The 26,499-nt window shown below is 33.8% G+C and overlaps 1 protein-coding gene across 5 annotated transcripts in view; it reads left to right on the forward strand.

Annotated features, from left to right (window-relative positions):
- Positions 1–4,524, forward strand: part of LOC113692275 (probable polyribonucleotide nucleotidyltransferase 1, chloroplastic) — a 31,653-nt gene extending 27,129 nt beyond the window's left edge. For 3 of the 5 annotated variants that reach the window (XR_003448904.2, XR_011816180.1, XR_011816181.1), the window contains 3 exons: positions 17–58; positions 1,074–1,537; positions 4,071–4,524. Coding sequence is in view for 1 of the 5 variants with exons in the window: in XM_027210663.2 (XP_027066464.2) it covers positions 17–58; positions 1,074–1,460 (429 nt within the window). In the remaining 4 variants the exon portion in view is untranslated. Of the gene's footprint in view, positions 1–16; positions 59–1,073; positions 1,539–4,070 lie in introns of those variants that run through there. The other 2 variants (XR_003448906.2, XM_027210663.2) reach the window with 2 other exon arrangements.
- Positions 4,525–26,499: the final 21,975 nt, after the last annotated feature.

Genomic DNA, 26,499 nt, shown 5'->3' on the forward strand with positions numbered 1-26,499 from the left:
GTTAAACTTGTTTCAGGCTGTCAAAGTTGGAGACCGAGTTGATGTGAAGCTGATTGAGGTCTGGAAATTCCCTCTCCCTTGTGTCATATCAACTGCAGAAATGTTTTCCCCATTGTTAATCTGCTTTCTGATTTGAAGTTACAGAATTTTGGTTTTATATACGTCTAATGGTCATAAGTTTCTATATGGATAAGTTGAGGATCTATCTGAGTTGACTTATATACTGTTCCAACTTTTGGGCCTTGATATACCTAACTCAGGGAGAGCTTAACCTGGCATACCACATTCACCTGCAGAAAAAGGTCCTTTTTTTTTTTAATTTGGATCAAGCTTCATAATTACTAAATTAATTCCTCCACCCACCTTCCTGGTGGTACTTGTGTATGAAGGGGAAAAAATCTTCATGTTTTGGGCAAATACTCAGGTAGGCTTGGTCTACTGGCCCAACTGTTGACGTGTTTTCTTGCATCATCAGACATTACTCGTCATTACTTTTCTTACATCATCCTACATCATTAAAACCATATGGCTTGGACTATACTGCATGGCCTAGGAGTGGGCTCATAGACCAAGCCTACCTTAGTGTTTTGATATGCTATTATAGATGCTTCAGCCGGTGACAACAAAGAGGTTAGTTGTTTAAAGGGGGCAGAAGTTTCATGTTCTAATGATCTGCTTAGAAATGTGGATTTTTTTATCGGTCACAGATGTTTTGCATTTCAGAATGACTGCAATTTTCCATAGATTATAGCTAATTTTGTGTTCAAATCAACGGAAGAGCCGCTAATAATGTCTAATATGGTGTTGATTTATTTAGCTACGCAAGTCATAGAAAAAGCTGCTCTTGGCCGAAACCTGAGTTTTGGCGTCTTAAAGATGGATTTTATTGATATTCCATAATTAAAATATTGACTACAAAAAATCTAACTTTATTATCATTTAATTGCACATTTGGACGTCTTTGGTATTATGATTTTTGGGGTTATCTACTGTTTTGACAGATACTTCAAGAGTCTTTCTAAAGTGCTTTATGTGCAATTCAAGAGTATCCATAACTTTTGACTCAATTACAGGTCAATGAGAAAGGGCAGCTTCGTTTAAGTCGCCGTGCTTTACTTCCAGATCCTGATAAGGGAAACCCCTTAAAAGAGACTACAAGTTCTCAAAAGTCTGTTGATAAGGGTAAACCTAAGAAAGCAGCAACAGTTGTAAAGGATACTTTACCAGTGGAGAATGCTGAATTGGCCAAGGGTATTAAACTTCCAAACCCAGGAAAAAGTAAGCCAGTAGAGAATAAATTGGTTTCAGAAGATAAGTTTGTGAAGAAAATTGTCGTCTCAGACAAGGATGGAGCTCATATTGACAAAGGAAGGCCCAAGAAGAGCAGCAGTAAACAAGTTGTTAATCTTGCCAGCAAAACAGATGGAGCTGTGATAAATGGAGAGGCCAATGGTGGGTAGTAAATTAGCATAACCTTCAAATTCATATTGGCTTTACTGTGACTGGGGTGTGATTTTCTCTCACCTTGAGAACTGAGGTATGCACTTCAGCCGTCTCTTTTTGTCCATTTCTTTTGTATATTGTATGGGAACCATCCTTATCAAAAGATATCACCTTCAGTAAACAATTACATTACAAAATCATTTTCTTTCTTTGTTTTTCATTTTTTGCCTTAAATAGGAACCATTTAGAGAAGAGAAAAGCTAAAACTAGATGATAAACAGAAAGATTAAAACAAAATTGATAAATAAACAGAAAGGTTAAAAACATAAAATAAAAAAGAAAACAAAAAGCCCTGAAACAAAAGTAACCAATTCTCTTAAGAAAATGTAGTCCTTTCTCTTTGGTTATGTAAACTGATTGATTGTGTTTTGATATCATCTCCTGTTATGAACAGGAATATTTGTGATGATTACTGGTTCCCATTTTCTCAACTACTTACTGATTTTTATTAAGAACATTACTTTAAGTAATCAGCTGATATTTAATTCTCTTACTGATGGTACCATACATTGTTCACAGAGCATCTAATCAGCCAGGTGAATGTGTTAATAATATGCTGTGGTTGTGCCATCATCACTCAATTTATTCATAACAACTAAAACAATATATAATCATCAATATCCATGGTGTGTATGTGATTTATATTGGCACCAATGAAACAGTGCTGTGATAATCTGTTTCCTTTTTCCTCATTTTTTATTCTACTTTTATGACTACATAATTTTTTGAACACTAGAAGCTGCAACAAGTAACCTCTTTCTGCATCTAGAAACTTTTCTTGAAAAGCAAGAGGAGACAATCTATTGTTTGGTTAATACTCTGTTTGTTCACAAAATGGTCTTACAAAATCTTGAGCTTATTTCTAGTAAGATACCAGCCAAAGTCCTATTATTGTTTCTTTCTGCCTAAATATAATTCAATGTACAGGTGCTATATCTCATCTCCGTCATATTTTTCCTTTTTCTTTCCATCCTGTTACGTTACAAGTCCTTTGCAAAACTCGGTCTTGACCATGTTATCTTCTCTACTGGCATGAATGAACTCAAACAGTCCAAAAGCGGGTGCGACGAAGTATCAAAAAGCTGTAAATGTGGTTTCTTTTACCAGTTGACATGACGTCTTCCCTGTTTTTCATAATTCCTGCCTCTTATAGTATTGTTTTCACTGCTTCCCAACCGAAGATATTTCTTGGGGAGCATAATGTTATAATTTTGGCATATTCCCAACTTTTGTATGGTGAGGAACATATCTAATTAAGTTTAACGCTTGGAATATGAATAAGAAATGATTTAGATCAAGTTGACTGATTTCAGATCAGTGTCACGAGAAAACTGGTTTTAGTTAAGAGAACCCTAAAGGGTTGGAAGTCATCTATTTAAATACTTACTATGTTATGAGGAGTCATTGAAAATTCCAATCCAAGTAGTCTAATAAACTTAGATAGTGCTTCCTGTACACTAGTTGGAATTGTATTGTGTTGGGGAAGGTTGCAGGTCTCAGACAATGAAAAATTATGTGCACTTCAGCATGACAACAGTGCAAATTATCTGATGATCTTTCCTTGAAAAAATTAACTTCGTAAATACCATTCCTTGGCTCCGTGATTTTGTTGATCCAATTGGTACTAGTGGAAAAGGCAAAGGCAAATACAGAGATATTTTGGCATTTCTTGCTGCAGCAAGCTGGCTGATATATAAGCAATTCTTAAACTGGAGTTGTGATTGGTATTTCTCTAGTAGATAGTACAAATAGATGTTAGACGCATTTAGCTTGCTTTTGGATCTTCTTGTGATGTAAGACGTGAGATATTAAGGTGGCCGAAAACTTGTTTAGGGAAATAATAAGAATATATTTTGCCAAATAATCACCAGTCCAAGTTCTATATTCTTCAATATTTTGGCGGCTCATAAAAGTTAGAAACTATATGAAAGTATGGTTGCAGGAAATTTTCACAACCCAAAGTTCCTAATAGCATGTATACCATTTTATAACTTCAGTTCGTCTCCAGTCACTTAGGCTTAAATGTGAATGCTGAAATTTAACTGACTATAGCTTTCTTGTGTTATTAATCCTTTGATACTATATTCCAACTCACAATGAAATTCCACTGGGGGCATCGACTTGATGGTTTCTTTGTATTTCATAGCCCTCACTGAATTGCAGGTATGGTACAGTAATAGATCACAATGTGAAACAAGGCTATTAGAATTGGTATATCGGTTGCAAATTTGAGACCTTGTTATGTTCGACTATTTTAAGCATTCAAGTCTTGATCATAGCTCATCATTACCAATTGCAACTATAAGGCCTTCAGGCATGATTTAATTTTTCGAATTCATTATGCAAATGAACAATGTGTATTGTCTTGCATCTTTTATTGAAAATGTTTATTAGGCTTCCAGATATATATGGTGATTAATTTGAAAACTAAGAACAGGTTCAAATGCATTACTTGTATATTCTTTTGCAGCCATCTGCCAGAACTGCCAAATTTGACAATAAAGCTGCATTTAGAAAAATAGGAGATGAAAAAGAGTTCATTGTCTAATGGTTCAAGTTTGCTGCAGGAAATAAATTGTGCACATCCTTCTGTCAGCATGCAAGAGCAGTACAAATATCATGTCTTCATACGCGGGCATCCATGGAGTACACTCATGATAAATTCATTAACTGGAAGCAGAGGATGGATCTAAGGCAACTGCTGCTTATTTTATTGGTAATCTCGAGTTTTGCCCAAAGTGATGTTGCCCCTGATTTCTGAGTTGACAGTGACAAGTTTTTGCTGGAACCTATTGAGCAAAAGTTATTCTGAAGATGAGATCAGGGTTGGCCTGTATTCATTTCTCAGTTGCAAGTTTCAATTTAGATTCGATGAGTTTCAACTCCTTTTAAACTCCACCTGAGAGATTGCACACCCTCCATCTCATTGAAATCGGGTAAAGGATCCATGTAGAACAATAGTTTACAGATTGAAAATGCGTTGCGAGTATTTATGGATAAGAGGCGTTTTTCTACATGAAACCTTGGTACTCGAACTTGCTTGCATCAATTTTCCTTTCAAAAAATTGTAATTTTCTTCTCAGATGATTATCTCTAGTCTTTGCTGGTCTGGTCTGTTGTACATTTAAAATAAGAAACATTCAGTTGTTCGAAGCAAATAATTAAGTCATAAAGGTTCTTTTTATTAGCTTTCGGTTTATATTAAAAATAAGGATTTAACATAGATCGGGCATCAATTTCAGTTTAGGATCTTTTCTTATTAGTTCAATGGAAAAATCGTTCAAAATATCTTTATATTTTGTTACATGAATTTTTTTGCCTTTCACTTTTAAAATAGTAACTTTACGCCTTTTATAAAATCAAGTTGATAAAATTTTATTCTAACTTAAATTTTCAACTTTTTTTATTATGAATCCATCACATGATTCACATATGGTCCTTTTTCAGAGTAAAAAATTTAGATTTCATTTATAGTCAAATAAATGATCCAATTCATTTTCCTCTTAAAAACTAGAATTTGGTCCAATTCTTAATCATTTTTACCACTTAAAAAGTGGAATATGACATTTTTATATATAAAAAATGATTGTACATGGGTCATGCGATGATTTTATCCTAAAAAGTGGTTAGAAATTTAAGTTGGGATTAAATTTTGCTAATTTAAATTTGCAATGGATGTAAACTAAAAAATGAAGAATGAAAATATTTCTTTGACGAAATGTGATAGACTTTTTGAATTATTTTTTCTAATTCGATTAATTTACACTTCTTAGTTAAGAGAATCATCTATTCATTTTCTATTATGATGCTTCTTTGATTGAAGATTGAGAACCAGATCTGCAGTTCTCCAAGGAGCAAGAGCAAATAATACATAAAAAACAAATTCAGAAAATCTTTCTATTCTATGACAATCTCTAAGGTGGTTATCCTCTGTCTTTCTCTGTGTGTGTGTCGAGTAGCGGAACCAAATGGTTGTGAGGGTGGACAATTATCCTCAACTATCAAAAATTAGAAATTAGGCATAGAACTTTCTATAATTTTTCAGTTAATCTAACATTTGGACCTCTTGAATTTTGTAAAATTTTCTTTTACTCTCATATTGCCCCCCCCCCCGGGGTAAAAATATAAAAATTTCCCACTATCCTATTTGAATAGTGAAAATACCACATGAATAAATAAGGATATGAAGAAATAAAAATTTTCGTTAATTGCAGGATGCTCGTTGCAGAAGAAAGTTGTTCAAGATTAGAAGCATGTGGAAATGTTAGCGGCAGTTGCAGCATTTCAGTTAGGCTATCAATTGGAAGCCAAGGGCTCCGAGCTTGAAGGGGATGCACAAGGTGTCATAAATCGATTTAGCTATTCAAGCATAGATATTGATTTATCTAGTTTAGGCCCTTTAAATGATAATATTATGAGGGACTTAACTAGTTTAAAGGGTCTAGTATTTCATGAGTAGAAATCATAATAAAGTTACTCATATGCTAGCCAAGAATCCAAAATTCATATGTGATCATGTCTTTTGGTGAAGAGATCCTCCGGGCTTTGTTGTGCCATTTCTAATGGAGAATTTGTTAGAAAGTTAATGAATATTTAATTTTTAATAAAAAAATGTGAAGACTTGTGAAATTAAGCACAACATAAGAATATGTTATAAAACTACTGCTAATGTGATATAGGATTTGAGTTATTTATGTGGTAGGAATTATACTAAGAAAACAAGAAAACTAAAGAGCTCGGGAGAAAAGAAGTGTAAGAAAACAACTATTCTTTCGTTCACTCAAATGGAACCTCAATTTTCTATCACTTTGATACAAAGGGGGTAACCCTATTTATAAGGGAAAGTATAGCAGCTAACTTCTTCAAAATGGTGATACAATCTTCTCGTAAGACGTAATAACTTTATCGACAGTCGTGCAATTTTATTGAAAGTCATGTTGTCTCTATCACCTCAAAAATCGTGATAGTTTTATCACCTCGAACAATGTAAAAGACTTGTCACCATCTAGAGGATGAGATAAAGGTGATAGACATCCACAATATTTAATTATTTCATAACAGAATAACTTTTGTCTAATTTTTCTTTTGTATAACAAGAATTAAAACTTAAGTCATATGTTATTGACTCGAGGGATTGTTGCCCATCCTAATTATTGTCTTAGCTCCGCCCCTGAATATTGTTGTCCTCCAAGAACAATCCCTTTGTGAGCTATATTATGGTCCATAACATGGCCTTACATCTTGAAATCTCCAGTATTCAGTGCGCCCCTAATCACAAATATGCCTTCCACAAAAAGAATAGGTTATATAACACATCTGGAACAGTGAATCCTCACCAAAAATTTCTGGTGTTTATGTCCCCTATGTAATTTATCCAGGTGATGGTCTGCAATATTTAAGTTCAAACATAGTGCAATGCCTAAAACACCATTAACTTCTACCTCTCTCTAAGAATACTCAATTAACTATTCTTCAACTATGCAATTCTTTTTATTGGAAACCATTTCCCTTAGTTAATGTCCTATCTTAAAATTGAATGAGTCGTCATGTCTAAATTTAGTCCAAGTGAGTCAATCATTAACTTTAAGCAAGCTCTATCTAATTAAGCATTATCCTCATCACCAAACCAAAGTACGGATTGGACAACTTTTAACTAAAGAAATATATCACTATTTAATATTAAAAGGTGTCAATCAGGGAGCTTTATTAATTGGAATGAAAATCAAATAGGAGGGAATGATGCTAACAATATTAAAGGGGAAAAAAATGAAGCATGAAGAAGGATGATATCATTCCTCCATCAAGCATACCCTGTCCAGATTTTTACTTACAAACTTAATTTGCAATGTTGACGTGCATGGCAGTTTTGCAGTACAGTAACTTTTTGGTTATATGTGCATATATATATATTTATGTTTTGATTATAATATATTTTATGTTGTATTCATTATTATGAGAAAATTTTATGGTCCCTTTAGGGAACCATTTCCTCAAATTGTATCTCTCAGTGATAATAGTGATTCGTATGGTTAATATGTAAGGGTCAGATCCAAAAAGGATTGTTGCTTCTCCTGCTATTATGATGTATTTTTAAAATAAAGAACTATCCATTTAGTACTCGCACAAGATTAAACCTAAAAAGTCTATTGCCATGATGAATCAGTGAATAAAGTATTTCGAGTTCCAACTATTTAATAATTCAAGAATAAATTTGGGGTGAGGGATGGGTTGAGCAGTTCGGGGGGAGGGAGTGAAAGTGAGAGGTTTCGGATTCGAGTTTTCCCACTTATACTATTAAAAAAAATCAAGAATAAACTTAGAAAGTACGTTCAAGTACCTTTATATGGTCAAAGGAGGAGGAGGAAAGAGGAGACTTCAAGTCCAAGCCTTGTATGTCCATATAATTTTTTTAAAACTCAATATTGTGATTGGACAATCTAAAAACTAAAGGAAGCATATAGAAATAAAACAAAAACCAAAATGAATTTGAGAAAAATCTGTAGGGTTAACATATCTACTTTGAATTGGTTTAAATCAATGTCTCCTAATTGGGGAACACATTAACAAAGCCTACTATACAAGGAGTTTTAATTAATTTTGCATAATCAAAATTTTATATATTACTAATAGGTATGAAACTGAATGATTTGGATGAATTATTAATGAGAGAATTGGAATGGTTCACTTCAAATTCCTTCAATAAAAACTTTTATCCATAACTTTTTTAATATAATTTTCCTAATAATCCCAAATAGTGATTGACCCACTCTATTTTGGCAGTAAAAAATTGAATGATATCATGTTATTAAACTATCAACATAGGTCCCATAATTAGCTGTGCTTGCATTACAACCTAGGTTTTGAAAAAGTGGTTTTAGTAATTAGTATTGATTCGCATAACATATTTAAACCTGTAGTTTGAGATAATTTTTTCCTCTAGATGATCTTTTTCCTTTTCATCCTTTCATATCTTTTTTCTATAGTAGTGAAAAAGATAAACATCATATACTTTTCTAAATTGGACTAGAGGAAGCCTTCACTACTTCTATTAAGATGTCCTTTTTATTTTTTTGAGCATCAAACCTAAAACTTTCAGATATTATTATCTAAGAAAGTTTCTAAATTAAAAATTTTCAACTCATCTAGATGATCTATTTTCTTTTCTTGTAGTTTTTTTCCTTGGAAATTATCTTTTATGTAGTTGTGGCTTGATTAGTCTCAAAACTTTTAAAAGTATTGTCAATTGAACTATAGATTTTTTGAGGACATATAAGTAATGATTGCTTCAATTGAGATTTCCCTTTTTATATGTTGAGCCTTAACATATTATTTAAATCCTTAAAGTGTTTTGATTCAAGACACGCGTAAGCTAAGTTTCCAACTGCAAGGTACAATTTGCTCTCCAACAAAACTAGAAAATAAAATAGTAAATTCTGAGCAAACATTGTCTTCGAATCCAATGTAGAACAACAAAAAAATGTTAGACACTAGAATAATTGTTAGAATACATAACAATCGAACTTAATCTTATTTCTTTCATGCAAAAAGAAAATTTATTTCTGATCGAGTATCACCACCCCTTTGGTTTTAAAGGAAAAGGACAATTTTTGTTCAATCATCAATAATTTACGCTTATAGAAGTCAAAAAATAGTGAACTCAAACTGTAGAGGTTGAGTTACAAAAATAACGATCTACACATGAAAATGTCGTTCTTGATAAGGAATAATTATTTAGTAGCATCTCCTCCCTTTAAGGAAGAGTTTATTTTTCATCAAATACAAAGTTTCCTTCTAAGCTTAAGGCACTTGTTCATTTAGATAATATTGGCATGCCTTATGTTCACTTATTCAATCTATATCATGTGCTGGATCTTAGGTCAATGTCCTCCTCCTTCAATAATTTATTATTTTTCATAATAAAATCATAGGGCTGACACTCCTTCTTTGTGTATGGGAGTTGTCAAAAAAATTAATAATTAATTGGTAGATACAAACACATTGAAATTTAAATAGGATTAGAGAGAGCATCGTCTTTAGCATATTGCCTAAGTAATTATATAGCATATCTATTGAAACACTTTTAGAATATTTATAGCATATCTATCAATGCAATTTTTGAATGTTGCCCATGTAGTAAATGAAAAGAAACTACAGCCTATTGTTCACTATAATCTCAATGATGTTTACTGATGTAATGGCTAATTCAATGAACAAAAAATAGACCAGTGGTTGGGGGAGGGGTTTTAGAGTCTTCCCATTGTCAAGTTCAAGGTTCAAATCTTATGCTTGACAGTTGAGGGTGGGAAGAATATATGAAGGGATGGGAGGTTAGAGGATTAAAAAAAATGAACAAAAGATTGTTTGGGAAAATAAGTAGCAAGAAGAAATGTATTCTTTTATAACCCCTACTGCCAACTTGTGAATAGAATTTTCAGTTTCAACTATTTAATAATTCAAGAATATACTTAGAAGGTACTCTCAAGTACCTTTATTTGGTTCACACATATTCATATTTTTTGTTTTGGTTCAATGAGAGACTCCAAACTTTATAAAGAACGAGGAATGAGGAGACTGCAAGCCTTGTGTATACTTATTTTTCGTAAACTCAATCTCGTGATTGGACTTTCTAAAAACTAAATGAAGCATATAGAAATAAAAGAAAAATAAAAATGAAGTTGGGCAAAATTAGTAGGGTTAACTCACTAACTTAAATTGGTTAGGGTCGATGCCTCCTAATTGGGAAACACTTTAACAAAACCTACTACATAGAGAGTTTTAATTGATTTTGTATAGTTACAATTTTAAATATTAGTAATAGGTGTGAAGCTAAATGATTTAGATGAATCCATGGATGAGAGAATTGGAATAGTTTACTTGAAAAAATTTTTATCCATAATTTTTTAATGTGGTTTCTTCCTGGTAATCAATATGATGATTGACTCGCTTTGTTTTAGCAGTAGAAATTTTAATGATATCATGCTACTAAACTACTAACACAAGTCATATAATAGGCGGCATGCTTGCATTATAATCAAAACTTTGAAGAAGTGGTATTAGTAATTACAATTGGTTCATATAACATGTATAAACTTGTGCTTTGAGAAATTTTTCTTCTAGATGATTTTTCATCATTTCATATCTTTTCTCTATAGTAGTGGAAAAGATATGCATCATATACTTTCCCAACTCCTAAAATTTTCTAAATTAGACTATAGTAAGGCTTCCTGGAGTAGGGGCGAATTTCTATAAATAATGTTAATAAGAGAAAATGTTGGAGAAGTGGTGTTGTTTCAGGATTCGTGATGGTAGAAGGGTCACCACATTTAAAATTATCGGTAATAAAATTTTTTTTCTTTTTATTTTTCTGTTCCGCAACTGGACTTTTTTCATTAAGATGCTTCGCCGCATGCAGTAGTGCATGTGACGATGACCCAAAATTTTTAAAAATTTTTTTAACGAAACCCTAAACCCTAATTCATAAATTTTGAACCCTAATTTATAAACCCTAAATCCTAATTAATCAATGCTAAACTCAAAAATGATCTTAGAATGTATTATGCTTTTAAGCAAAAATTACGTTAAAAACATGCTAATTTGTTTTCGTCATCATTCGGTGATCAAATACCGATGAATGGGTAAAAGCAAGGTTGAGATTCCAAATTCAAATACAAAAATTGATTTAAATTAATGATGCTGCATCCTAATTATGAAAGTTTTTTAATTTTATGAATACTTTTCCATTTTGTCCCCTTAAACTATATGCGAAATCCCACTTCATTACCTAAACTTTAAAATCGGACACTTAAATCCCTAAACTACAAGCTCCGTCTCAGTTTAATAAATTCATTAACAGAATCTAGAACATCGTTAGTGTTCTTAAAGTGTGAGAAACACGCACCGTTAACTAAGGTCATTGAGGGAATTTCACAAAAATATAAAAAGTAAGGAAATTAAGGAGAATAAATTAGAGAAGTGTTTCCTTCCATCTAACCATCACATTTGATTTGAGTCATTTATTTGACTAATCCAAGTCCTAGAAGTGCATTCCATATGCCTTGTACATGTAGAAACCAAGTTGTTGAATCTTCAGGGGAAGAACGAAGAAAAAAATGCAAATCCGAGTCCATTTTCTCAGATTTTGATCTGACACCATCAAATAAAACCAGATTTCACTTTTTTCTTACTACAACAATCAGCAACTAGTAAGGGTTATGAAGGTTCGCCTGGGCCTATTCTTCAGATTTTTAGCAAGAAATATATAGGGGAACAGAACAAGGAAGACTAAGAGAGGCGGGTTAGCTTCTAATTTTTGACGATCTTCTTGGGCGGCAACATCGACGGCAATGGTAGGGCAAACACCGATAGCATTTCTTAAGTCGGTCACATGCTTTTTGCCCGTCATTTGAGTCACCGTACGATGTGCATAAATTTCTCCAACCGCTTCGAAATTTAATGGATAAGAAAGAATTTTGGTATAACAAGAAAAAATGGATGAGGAAAAATTTGATCTTTTTTCTATTGCACTAGTTCTTGAAAAGATGATTAAGTTTTAGGAGACAAATAGAAATAGAGAGGAAGCTAGCTTGGGGGGAATTGGTAAGGGGGCCGATGGACAGAGTGGTTGTCCTTTTTCATGTAACAAATAGATAGATTCATTGAAGGGGCTGCGTTGGGATTTGATTAATTAATGGGATTTTTTTTGGTTTAGTGGAGAATTGCTTTTGTTGCTGATTTGAATATTATAGTGATTATGGGAGGAGCACAAGGGTATGGGACGACAAATGGATACTTGAAACTCCAAAAGGGCAGCCAACAACAGTACGGCCACAAAATTGCAACATCAGCACTGTGGACCGGTTGATTTCCAACTTCAGATGGAATAAACCAATGGTTTTCAGCACTTTCAATAGTGAAGATGCAGGAAAGATACTGAAGATTCCTATAAGCTGGACAGGGAGAGAGGATAGCAATTTTTGGATCCATAGTGGGAGTGGACAATATATTGTGAGATCTGCATATAAGGAAATGACAAACAAGGAAGTTCAGGATACCAGTAGCAGTGGAAGTCTGGATAACCCAAGCGAGAGTTTAGGGGGCAGATTGGGGTGGAAGCATCTGTGGAACTTGAATGTCAAACAAAAGATTAAGGTCTTTATCTGGAAATCCATGAACAATGCGTTACCACTTAGAGAACTTATCTGTGACAGAACTAAGCTGGGTGAGCCTATATGTACAGGTTGTGGAGAAGGAGAAGAAACGGTGGAACACCTACTCTTCCACTGTAAGTATGCAGAACAAGTGTGGAACATATCACCTGTACAGTGGGGAGGGGTAGCTGACCAAAGGGAATGCTTTAGGAGATGGTGGAGTGCCCTACTAGGAGCAAGAGCTAGGCAAGGAGGATTGGAGCACATAAGTCTGACTGCTAATATTTTATGGCAACTATGGAAAGCGAGAAATGAAAGAGTCTTCAAGGAAAAGAACAAGCAACCTTTACAAGTAATACAAAAAGCTATGCAGGAATGGATGGAACATCGGGAAGCTAAGGAAGGTATCAGGAAAGAGAGCATTACAGAAACTTTTGATGTTGTGGACGAGTCAGAACACAACATAGGTGATGGGGAGGGCATTGATGTACAAGCACCTATTACTATAAAGAAGGAAAGACAGGTGGTAATGGTCAGGAAAAAGCTATATGGGCTATGAGAGAGCGGAGTGCGGGACAATGGCTACTGGATTATGCAGAAGCTTTAAAACTGACCATGGCGAAAGCAAGAGCTAAGCAGTGGTCCCATATAAGAGTGGGAATCACAGACCAACAGTTTCTAAGACAACTAAGGTCAGGAAAAGCTAAAGATATCAGGTTGTTCGCTCAGGTGGAGGAGATTGATAGACTAAGCTCCATGTTTGTGCAATGCTCTTTTTATCTGGTACCAGATGAACAACATGATAGACTTAGACAAATTAGTTCATATGCTACAAGCATCCCATTAGATGAGGAGTGCTAGCTTCCTCCGTGTCTGTGTACATGATGTATAGGTGGATTGGATCTTTGCCCATACTTTTGTATTTTACAATGATTATCAATACAACCTTCTAACATTTCCGGAAATAAAAAAAAGAATATTATAGTGATTAATGGTATAAAAAAGAAGAAGAATGAAAATTGACAGATAAGGAAGGTGATGGCAACATCGAAATTAAGAGGAACATGGAAATGCAAATGGAAACGGTGACTGCCTCTAACTGACTCACTAATATGGGTTTTGATTGTTTAATTGCATTAAACATTAATTTAAGAAAACAAGAGTAGGAGGGAGGATTCATTAAATTTGTGTTTTGACCGGGGAGGAAAGGGCTAGAGTGAGAGCTTGGGTTCCAAATGAAATAAACAATGATGAATCATTTTTTATTTGTTTGTTAAATGTTTATGGTGAAATTACATTTCTATCCTCGTTATTTTGATTTTCAACACTAACAGAATCGCACTACAGGTGCGTATTTCTCATGTCCTATGAACACTGACGGTTCATCAATGATTTTACTTAATTGGGATGGATCTTGTAGTTTAGGGACTTAAGTGTCCCATTTTAAAATTTAGGTATTGAAGTGGGATTTTGCGTATAGTTTGAGGGGACAAGTGGAATTAACCCATAATTTAACATACCATAAATAATGTAGCATCAACTATAAATGTCTAATATAGCAAAGTATAAAAATATTGTCATTGCTTAAAGCTACAAATCACAGATGAATGCTACAAATCGTAATCATCCATCGTGCCCCTTGCCCCTATTGCACAGGGTAATAAAACAATCGCATCTCCAATGCACTCTACGGTGTGGCAGATCGTGTTGCAACTATAGCCGTTCAGACCTCCTAAGTAGTGTCTCGGGCATTTGTTTATCTTTGTCATCGTCGGAGGGGTCCATCACAGGAGTCTAACCACATCTCTAATAGGAAAGATTTATAGATGTGGTGGAATTACCTTGATGAGAAGCGGTGTCTGAGTCTGTCTATAAAACTAGTGAAAAACCCATCGAGAACCCTAAGAAGTCATAGATACAATTAAAGTTTTCACCGAACTCATTATTCATCCCAAATGATGTATATGGCCTATAAGAAAAGGAGGCAACACCTACCGTAAAGTCGAATCTGGTTAAAAAAGTAGGTGTCATATGAAAATGGCCTTTGAAAGCAGGAACTTATACGAAATCTTGTTAGCTTTGAAGTTTGTCAAAGTCGTTTGCATCAGGAATAGTGATCAAGTTGTGTTTTAGTGGATGATTGAGTTATTAGTTGTAGTAGTCGTTTATTTTATCCAATTTTCCAGTCAATTGGTTGAGGTTGGTTTGAGTAATCTTAGTTGGTTTCATCTTAAGTTGAGTCAATACTTTTAGAAGAATAAAAGGTTAAGGTCATGTTGACCATAGTAAGGATTAGTTACTAGTATATAGTTAAGGATTAGTTACTAGTATATAGTTAAGGATTAGTTACTAGTATATAGTTAAGGATTAGTTAAATGAGTTCTAGTATGGTTAGGAGTATTGAGTCTTGTAAATACTATAAAAGCCTTAGTATTATGTTTGTCAAATGTTGAACAAATTTGAAAAAATTTCCAAAAATTCTTCCTTGTGTGAGAGAGCTTCTTTTGGCTTATGAAAGCCGCCATTGAACATCTTAGAGTAGGCCTAAGGTGATTCGTCAACTTATCAATCAAGTATTCACCTTGATTGTGGTATTGTTCTACCGTTTTGGTCTTTCTTGAGCGGTCCAAGATCGATCATTAATATCCAACCCCAAACGTTGATCCTTAATCTAGGTCCAAGCTTGTGGTTCACGTTCTTGATTCGTGTTGGCATATCGAGAATTGTATCAGTTGATATCAAGAGGTAGGGTAAAGGTATCATCGCTATATCTTTTTTTGTTTTGTTTAGTTTCTAGGATTTCATTTGTCTCAACCTTGCTGTCCGAATTTGTGTAGTCCAATTGATGTTTTCCTTTGTCAATTGTGTCTTGTTTTATGTATTTTCTCTTTGTTGTCTCTTGTTTTGTGCGTTAGCAAACCTGTCCGAAATTGTCCTTGTTGAAACGCTAGGGTTTCTTGTGTCTCCATAGCTGTCCACATTTGTTCATTGCTGTCTGTTGTTGTTACTTGGTCCAAATTGTGTTTGAGTCTTGATTTTGTCTCTTGTTGTCTTGTTCTTCAAGTCTTGTGTCACTTAGATTCCAAAAAACAAAAAGACAATTCTATTCCTTGAGTTTATTGTGAGAATCCGTGGCTGCCCTTGTCCTTGTTGCAAGTCCGTGGCTATTTTCCTTGATTTCTTGAAAAGCTTTAGAGTTCTTGAAATTTCTGGACAAAAGTATTGAATTTCTTGAAGTTTCTTGAACAAATTCTTGAAAATCTTGAAGTTCTTGTGTTGCATAATAGGGTTTCTTGAAAATCTTGAACCAAAGTTTCCAAATCTTGAAGTACTTGAAAATCCTAGTTCATATTTTTGAGTTTGTGAATAGCGGCTGCCTTTGTTTCTTAATTGGGTGAACCGAAGTGAAAAAAAAAAAACAAGAGAGACAAAATTCTAAATTTGATCCGTGGAAAAAAAAAAGAAACAAGTCTTAATCAGATCATTAGCATGGAGTTTAGAAACAAGAACCCAAATTGGAATTGGCAACCGAAATCAACTTGGACTCTTGTTTCCAAAAGCTGGACAAAGAATCTTTATTGGTTTTTGTTTACTTTTTCCAACTATAAAATCTAAACATACACTTAGGAAACTACGTAAATAGCATCTCGTTTCCTATATTTGAATCCAAGAACCATCCAGATTAGATTCCAATTTCCAGCCAAGCTACAATCGGGTAGAGTGCCTATTTCTAGGATCCCAAATTTCTGCCAACTTGTTCCTTGTTCCAGCCAAGTAAACTGAATTGTCCAGCCTTGTATAGTTCTATCTTGAGTTATTTTTCCCGCTTATATTCAAGTTTTAGTAGTCAAAAACAAGTCCAAATTGGTCTTGGACTATAAATGTCAAAGAGTTTCCTAATTCTAGTTATCTTGTCGAAGTTCATTACTTTCCAGATTTTTGTGTAATTCTTGTCCAAGTCAAATTTGGTTTTGTAGGGTAGATTTCCAACAATAATTAAAGTGTCCAAGTGTGTTCAATTCTTGGTCCAAAATCCACCAAAATTGAACACCAAACCTGTTCGATTTTTGCCTATAATCGTCTAGAGTTTCCTTAGTCTTGTTAGGGTTCATCTTTGCACTAATAAATTTGCAAATTTCCAGCTTTGTTATGTACCGTTTTTCCAGCATTCTTGAGGTCTAATTTCTGTAAATTTCCAGCACTTTTGTTTGTGTTTAATCCTTGCTTTTGCTTGTTAAATCTATCCGTGCTACAATCTAGTGCATATTACTTGATAAGTGGATTTTCATCTCAAGCATAGCTCTAATTTATTCAAGGCGCAAGTAACATCCATTAGAGCTTGATTGTGAGCTCATTGGAGTGTTAAGTGAAAACACGAGTGTTAAGTGTAAACATGTAAGGAAGTGTATGAGCCAACATGCAATTGTTTCTTGCTTACTCTTTTTACAGGTTACCTTAACATGTCAAACGGAGAGGAATCACGCATTGCTGACTCTAAGCTTACCATGGAGGGTATGATGAGCGAATTCCAACGTAAGATGAGATTGGAATTTGACTCATTAAATGAATGGAAGGATTGTCTTGAAAATTTCCAAAATCGAAGTGGAAAAAGCCAAGGAAGGAGTCATAAAGTAGAAATTTGAGCTTCTAATGATGAATATGGGGAGAATGAAGGTCGAACAAGGGCTATCCGAAGCATCAATAATAGAGGTGATGATCAAATCAAGGGAATAAAGCTGAAATTTCCATCTTTCCAAGGAAAATCCGAACCCGAGGCTTACTTGGAATGGGAGAGGAAGATTGAGATGATATTTGAATGCAATAGTTACACGGATAAGCAGAAAGTAAAACTTGCAGCCGTGGAATTCACTGACCATGCATTGGTATGGTAGGATCAACTATACCTTAGTCGTAGAAGGAATTGTGAGCAAGGTGGGAACACTTGAGAGGAGTTGCGAGGATTGATGTGAAAGAGATTTGTGCCTAACTATTATCATCAAGACTTGCATAATAGGTTACAAATTCTTACTCAAGGCAATATGTTCGTGGAAGATTATTACAAGAAGATGGAGATGGCTATGATGAGGGCTGACGTGCAACAAGATTTAGAAGCTACAATGTCCAGGTTTTTAAATTGTTTGAGGCCTGAAATTGTAGAGATAGTTGAGCTCCAATACTATCTAGATATGAATGAGTTGTTGGATAAAGCGATGAAGGTGGAAAGGTGCCTCAAGAGGAGGGGTAACACTCACCATAATTCTAACTATGAAACAGGAAATTGATGAAATTCTTCTTTAAGACATGAAGATAACTATACAAAACCTTCTTAACCACCAAAATCGAGGCCAATGGAAGCTAAACCAGCAACTAAAACTGAGGTTGAGGTTGGCACACGCACTTCAAAATCTTGAAGTAGGGATGCTAAATATTTCAAGCATCAAAGAATTGGATACATAACATCTCAATGTTCCAACCAAAGGACCATGCTCATCCTACCTAATGGAGAAGTTCTGTCAAATAATGAGAATGATTGTGAAGGTATGCCACATTTAGTAGAGGAAAGTGACAACTCGGAAGAAAAATTGTCTTTTGAAAGGAACGTTGGAGTCTTAGTTGTAAGAAAAGTACTTGCTGCCCAAGTTTTAAAGGATGAATATATGCAATGGAACAACTTATTCTACATTCGTTGTCACATCAAGGACAAGTTGTGTAGTCTAATAATTGATTGTGGGAGTTGCACAAATGTGGCAAATTTGTTCATGGTTGAGAAATTGGCTTTTCCAACCACCAAGCACCCTAAATCATATAGGCTCCAATGGTTAAATAATGATAGTGGTGAACGAGTTTATAGGCAAGTGAAGGTACCATCCCGCATTGGTAAGTATGAAGACGAAGTGATAAGTGACGTGGTACCAATGCAAGCAAGCCATTTGATCTTAAGTCATCCTTGGCAATTTGATAAAGCTGTCCACTTTGATGAACGAGCTAATAAGTATTCCTTCATACATGGTGATAGAAAGGTTACTCTTGTTTTCCTTATCCCTAGACCGGTTCAAGAGGATCAAGTGAGATTACATAAGAAATATGAGTTAGAGTGTGAGTTGAGCAAAAAGGAAAAGAGTGAGGCCGAGAGTGGCGATGAGAGAAAGGCATTAGTTAGTTTGGCCAAAAGGGCTTATAAAGATAGGAAACATAGTTTGTAAGTACAAGTTGAGCGTGATGAGGTTCTTTCTTGTAACTTTATTAACTTGTTTGCTACTAGTTTTTCTTCGTTTTTGTAGGTTAAGTGAGAGGACATGGAATTGCATGATTGCTATCCAATTTCAACCAACCTTGCTACCATTCATTTTTGTGAAGTTGTCAACGATACAATTCCAGAAATTCATATCTTATTGCTGTTGTTTCTTTCTTCTTATCATGTCTATGTTTCTTTTACACATTTATCTCATTTTTGTGAATTGTCTACTAACCTTTGCTATCTTATTTTCGTAGACATTGGGGTTAATTGTGTACCAAGAGTTCATTTAAAGGGTGCGTTCCTCAATGAGCATTACAAGTATTATTTTCTACTTGTAGATAGTCCAAGTGAAGTTTCAACATCACCAAATCAGATTTTGTACTTTGCGAGCTTCATTGAGCTGGAAGGGTCAGTTTCATAGAAGATGCTACGTACCAATTTGAAAATCCATATCTTGTTGATACACAAGCATTAAAGCTGATCCGTGAGCTTCAAGGTGCTACAATCGATCATTTTCAGCATTGCACATGGTGGTTCTTGTGTTGGATGCAATTCTTGATTGTGTTCATCGTGAGGTTGTCTCGATGGCATGTAACTCTTCTTGTGTCTCTTCGTGCATCGATTTGTAGTCTGACCACTTTCAACAGGAGGGGAATGATACAGAATCTTGTTAGCTTTGAGCCTTGTCAAAGTTGTTTGCATAAAAAATGGTCATCAAGTTGTGTTTTAGTGGATAATTGAGTTATTAGTTGTAGTAGTCGTTTATTTTATCCAATTTTCTAGCCAATTGGTTGAGATTGGTTTGAGTAATGTTAGTTGGTTTTATGTTTAGTTGAGTCGTTACTTTTAGAAAAATAAAAGGCTACGGTCATGTTGACCATAGTAAGGATCAGTTACTTTTAGGTAGTTAAGGATTAGTTAAGTGAGTTCTAGTATGGTTAAGAGTATTGAGTCTTGTAAAAGTTATAAAAGCCTTAGTTTTACGTTTGTCATATGTTGAATAAATTTGAGAAAATTTTCAAAAATTCTTCCTTGTGTGAGTGCTTCTTTTGGGTTGTGAAAGCTGCCATTAAACATCTTAAAGTAGGTCTAAGGTGATTCGTCAACTTATCAATTAAGTATTCACCTTGATTGTAGCTTTGTTCTACTGTTTTGGTCTTTTTTGAGTGGTCCAAGATCGATCATAAACATCCATCCCCAAATGTTGATCCTTAATCTAGATCCAAACTTGTGGTTTACATTCTTAATTCATCTTGACATATCGAGAATTGTATCAGGAACACATGAAGGTGTGGAGAGTGCTCCAGAATAGAAAAATTAAATGATAATCATAAAATTGTACCTGACATGCAATGAAGCATGAGAAGGTTGTATGATAGAAACATCATCATCACGTAATGAAGTGACCCTCCTACAAAACTTGCCTCCCTAATTCCTACTATGCACCAGCTTGGGTAGATGCTCAACAGGCATCTCGAAAGGTGCAACTTGTGAGATAGATGGACTAACATCCTATTGATCAAAGGATCCAATGCAATCCGAATTTCCTGATTCAAGTATTGTAACTTCCCGAATGTCTCTTCCTGTATCAAAGAGAGTCTGGGATGAGCACACTGAGCAGGGTTTATCAGATCAAAGTATCTATTGCAAATAGTTCCGATCTGAAATATATTATCAATTTGTTGAAAGTAGAAATTGTTTATTGTAATTATTACATATGTTATTTAAGAAAAAATAAATACGTGCTAAGAAGTAAAGCTAAAAAGGTAATTATTTACTTAGTAATCGAACCGTCCCCCATCTCCTCGATAACCATCCCGTTGAGGCAATTGCGAAATAGGAAGTGGTATGTAGTGGACAGTCCAATTATGGTACCAAATCATGTAGCCATCTATAGATCTGTTGGGATCGTGATGATAGCCTCGAACATATGCATTAGCATGACACTCCCAATATTCAATCCAATGACTATGGTACTAAGTTCAATCCTTCCCGACCTATTCTGATCAATATAGAGAATGCAATTTTTTATCACCATTTGTGTCAACTCTATCTGTATGAGCAGATGCATCCCAAACTATTTTAGTACCTCATCTGAAAGGTGAAATTCAACTACTTCTCAATATATCAGTGAAATGATTGACCGCCATATATATTGTCCAACCGAGCAATAGACGAAAAGATGTGGAATAAACTCGTCAGGACAAAGCTCCCAAATAACCTACTACCACTCAAAAAAGTATAGTTAGTTGTTATAGTAATTACAAACATAGTTAAGAATAGAAACAAGGGTTAATTCCACTTTGTCCTCTCAAACTATACACGAAATTCCACTTGAGTCCCTGAACTTTAAAATGGGACACTTATGTCCCTAAAATATAAAATCTAACCCACTTAAATAAAATCCGTGACGGAATCCAAAAAATTGACGGTCTCTTAGAGGTGTGGGAGGCATGCTCCATCAGTGTGTACGTGTAATCCTTATAAAACAAAAAAGTAGGGACATAAAGGTAATTTTACATCCTTTTCTCCCTTCTCCCTCATTTTTCCTTTTTTTTTTCTTTTTCCTATTCTTCTTCTTCCCTCATCCGCCACCACTGACGGCTCCAATGAATATTATGCATGGTATTATATGTGTTAGTTTGTTGTTTCGTTTTACAAATTAAGTTGGGATTGTAGGATTAGTTTATCAAAATGAAACGAAATGTGACTTGCGAAAATTCAGAACCAAGGATCAGCAGGCGAATCACCAATCCCAGTGGATCCACTCACGGATCTCGAATCCAGCCATGGATTCCTCGCTTGGATTCTGTTTAAATAGTTTATAATTTTCTATCTAGAATCTGGCCATGAGTCTAGTCTAGATCAATAGCAATTCGAAGCCAGATTATGGTAACGGTCAGAAGTTTTTAGGCATATTTTCATTTCAAATGGTGGTTATATTTGGTACCAAAGGTTGTTTTTTGAAGACACATTGATTTTGAATGTTAGAAACAAGTGAAAACACCATTTTCTTATAAAAATAAACAAGTCTCAAAAAATTAAACTAATTTTGTTATTTGATCATTTCTTAGTATAGAACTCCTGTTTTTACTAACAATGGTTCTTTCTTTTTGTTCTATCCTTAGCCTGATAGCAAACTATTGAATGTAGTGGGGCAATAAACATCTTAAGAATAGTGTTTAATCACATCTCAAGAACTTATTAAATTCCTCCTACTTCTTTAGTAACTTTGTAAGAGAATTTTCTGCACTCTTAAAAGTGCATTTGTACTACTTGCTTGCATCAACATCCATCTAATCTGAAACCTTCCTTTTCATGCTGTACGGGGTTTTAAACCATTTTAGATGCTAAAATCGAACTAGTGTATGAAGGCCTATAAAACGTTGCTAGTATGGGTCTTAATAACAGTAATATTACTACAGCTGCAACTTTACCTTCACTTGGTCACATTTTTACTCCACCCATTAGCGTTTTTTATTTTTCTTTATGGTATTGCTAAATTCTCAATAAAACACCTGTTTCTGCAATTTGATTAACATTAACCTATTGTACATTTCCAATTGCTCTCACAATTTGGCATATGTTGCAAAAGTTAGATTCTTTCTACTTCATCTCTATGTATATGTATAAACATGGTAGTGGTTCGTTTCCTTTTTGGTGATATGTAGATATAGTAATTCTTTTGCTCTTAGGTACAAATTATTTAGGATAACCATTTGATGTATTATCACTTATTTGTATCAACTTTAGCTGTATCACTCAATTGCTTGCACACAAAAAAATCAAGAAATATTCAACAATTATATTACTAATAATTTTGTTATCAAAGAAATTATTTACTTTTTACCACTTGGAGAAAAGAGAAAAATAAAACACATTGCTCTTCTTTAACATACTTTCTTGATACAGTAACTTAATTAGATTTGTTAACTACTAATGTATTAATGCCACCATTAATTACTTGTGTTCCTAAACTTAATTCATCCAAATATAAATAATTCTCATATAGGAATAGGACAAAATTTTGGAAGTTAATTTTTATTAGCAGGTTGTAGTTTGGAGATAGATCTTTGGATTCAGTTTGGATGTTGTTGTGTGATGTGTGCTAACTATCTACTATTTATCTAATCAAAATTTTCATTTTTTTTCATTTTTCAAAATCAACTTGGTCTTAAATTACGTTTTCTTAATCATTCTCTGGTCAAGTGTGATATTTAGTTTTCTTTATTCAAACCACTTGTCCATCATTCTAAGAAATGGACGGACCTTGTAAAACTTACAGAAGCTTTCTTTTTTGTTCCAAGTTAAAATTAATTTTTCATTTTGTTACACGTTTATAGTTATGTATCCTAAATTTTATACTGGTGTCTTTTATTACCATGCCATGCAAGTAAGCAAAAATTTCATAACAATTTCATCCCTTATACAGTTACCCCTTCAACCACTAGTCCCTCAACTAGGGGTGGGCGCGGGTCAGGTACCCGTCCCATTCACTATTTGGCTGACCCGACCCGCACCTTACGGGTCAGTCATTTTCTAACCCTTACCCGCCCCGCATATCAACGGATATCCGATTATAGGGTACCTGCTGAGATAGGGTCGGGTCAGCGAGTACCCGCCCCACCCCATTTATTATTTAATTTTAAAAAAAATGATTTATACCAATTTAATTTTATATTTTACATATTCATCTAAGATTTAATAAATTTTTTTTTTCTAAAAAAAGGTTTCCCACTAAGAAACAAGCATGTGAAGAGAATATAAGATAAAGGAAAAAAATTTAAAAAATTCAAAATCAATAAAAGTTTGAAATAAGTAGCACAATTTTTAATATATATGTTTCATATTAATTAAACTTTTTTCTATAAAATATAAGATAATGACCTCTACAAATGATTCTTGTAAATAAACTATAGTCTCTCATATTTGTAATACAATTTGTTCAAGAAAATTACTTATTTAGTTCTAAATTATTATTTTATAGTGTGTGTATAAAAATAAAAATAAAAAATATATATATGCGGGGCGGATCGGGTACCCGCGAGTTTTTAATTATGTGATCCTAATCCGTCCCGCATCTTAGCGGGTACCTGATCCTCTTTTGACCCGATCAAATAATGAAAATCAGATATCCTAATTTTCGGATCGGATCGGATATGACAGGTTTTCGTGTTAGCGGATAATTTTGCCCACCCCTGCCCTCAACAACTTTTTCACCAACTAACTATGCCCCTAACAAATAATCCTATGACAAATCCACTAGCAAATTCTCCACCATCGACGTCACCAAATACTTTTCCACCAACAATTTCTACACGTCCAACAGCTACTCCATTAGTTAGCTCTATACCTGGCAATTGGACGGGTTGGGCGGGTTTGGGGTGGATTAATAGTGGGTTTTCATTTAAATGGGTTACACCCAACCCGCCCAATTTTAGATTGGGTTGATTTTGGGTTGGGTCATATTGGGTTATCTCAAACCCATGATCTACTATGACCCAATAAATTAATTAATACATTTTAATACATAAACTTTTTCACATACATTTTAACACACAAAAATTTTTTTCACATATATAAACACATTTTCACATACATAAATGTATTTTCACACACACAAACACACACTCACTTCATAAGTTCCTTGGAAACACATCATAAATAGAATAATATTTTATATTGCTTGTATTGTGAATTTTAGATAATAAATTATACATTTAAATAGATTAGCTAAAAAAAATTGTTTACTTTGTACTTTTTTTAATATTACTAATTGATTGAAACTTATTTTTGTCATAACTGATTAACACTTTTACTATTCATATCTGTTTTATAGTAAATTGTAATATTCTATGTATATAAATTATTGAATGCTAGATTATATTATACTTGAAAATGTAAGTAAGAGACATATAATTTGTTGTATAATAATTTTGAAATTATAGAAAATAAGTTAGTACTTTAGTCCTTATATTCTCAAAAATTTTGATTCGACGTTGATTCTGCAAGTTGAGTCCCAACTTTACCCATTGATTCAATTAATTTTGTTGAAATTGCCTCTTCCATTAAGTTTAGTTACTTCTGCACACATTTGTTAGAAAACAGGATTTTGTGTCGGAATTTGTTTATCTAGTGTAGTAATCTAGGTTCGAAATGGATTCTCCCTCTTCTTGTTCCCTTGAGTCTCCATTGGATCCTTCATTTTCCCATAGCCACTTTTCCTTTACCACAAAATTTTTTTAAAAAAATACTTAAACAAATGATAGCCAACTATATTGATTCGAAGTTAATATCATGATCTATATACATATAACATATATTAGAAGGTATTTTTTTTATTGATTTGATACAGTTAGATAATTCGTCACCTAATTAATTAGAATCATCTAGGATCATACATGATGCTATGGTCATATTAATATTTTAGAATTACCACAGTTCTAATATAAAGCAGAAAATATTATATACTTGTAAAAAGTACTAGTATTGGTTCCCAAAAAATTATTAAGGAAAATCCTAAACTTTTTTAGAAATAAATGAGAGGAGAATTCATGAACTATTGACATTTTTACCACAAAAAAAAAGAAAAAAAAAAGAGGAGGAAAACAACATACTTTTAAAAGGCATTATAAATTATTATAGAAGTTGAGCAAGTTTAACTACTGTTATAAAAGTAAAATAAGCATGAGTTTTTATTTCAAATTTCTTTTTTATTTTAGATAAAAATTAAAAAAATGATTGAAAAAAAATATATATATATATGAGAATTTTGAATACAAATTAAATAATGAATTATTAACACATGTCCAAATGTAAATAGTTGGGCATATATGTATTAAATCTTGTATTTATTATTTTGAATTACTTTTAAACAAGTTGGGTATTCAGTACCCAAATAAAAAACCCAACCCGCCCAATGAATAAGTTGGGTTGTTCTTACCCAACCCAATAAAACCCATAACCCAATTGACCCAACCCATCCTCTAAAATTAATGGACGGGTTGGGTGGGTTATTGGGTTTTGGGTTTTTTTGCCACCTCTAGTTAGCTCCAACAGCTACTATAGCTAAGGTGAGTCTCGGAGACTCAAGACGCATTTGATAAAACTGAAATATGAAATATAAAATTTGAATCTATTAAATTAGTGAATTGTTAAGTACTAAATTTGATACATTTGAATGTATATCACATTAAATGATAAATGAATAACTTATCACTTATTTTTGGGATCAATTTTTACTTGAAAAATTCGGTACCACTTAATAAATTCAGATGTTCTAATTTTGGTATCAAACGTATCTGAATACGTTAAGATCTGAATCTATTAAATTTAAGTACTGAATTAAGTTATCAAACAGGCTCCGGAAGAAATTACCTTCGTGGTAAAATTGGTTGGCTTCTTGATTTACTTGTGTTGACACAACTGGTACAAGAAGGAAAAGGCAAACGCACAGGAATGCTTTGGGACTACTTGCTGGGAGCAAGCATGCTGATATTATAATCGATTCTTAAACTGCCAGTTCCTCAGTATACAGTACAAACCTTCAAGTATTTAAGCATAGTAAGTCTTGATCATAGCCCATCGTTAACAATTGCAACTATAAAGCCT

This window comes from Coffea arabica, chromosome 6c (genome assembly GCF_036785885.1).
Source record: "Coffea arabica cultivar ET-39 chromosome 6c, Coffea Arabica ET-39 HiFi, whole genome shotgun sequence".
Lineage (NCBI taxonomy): Eukaryota > Viridiplantae > Streptophyta > Magnoliopsida > Gentianales > Rubiaceae > Coffea > Coffea arabica.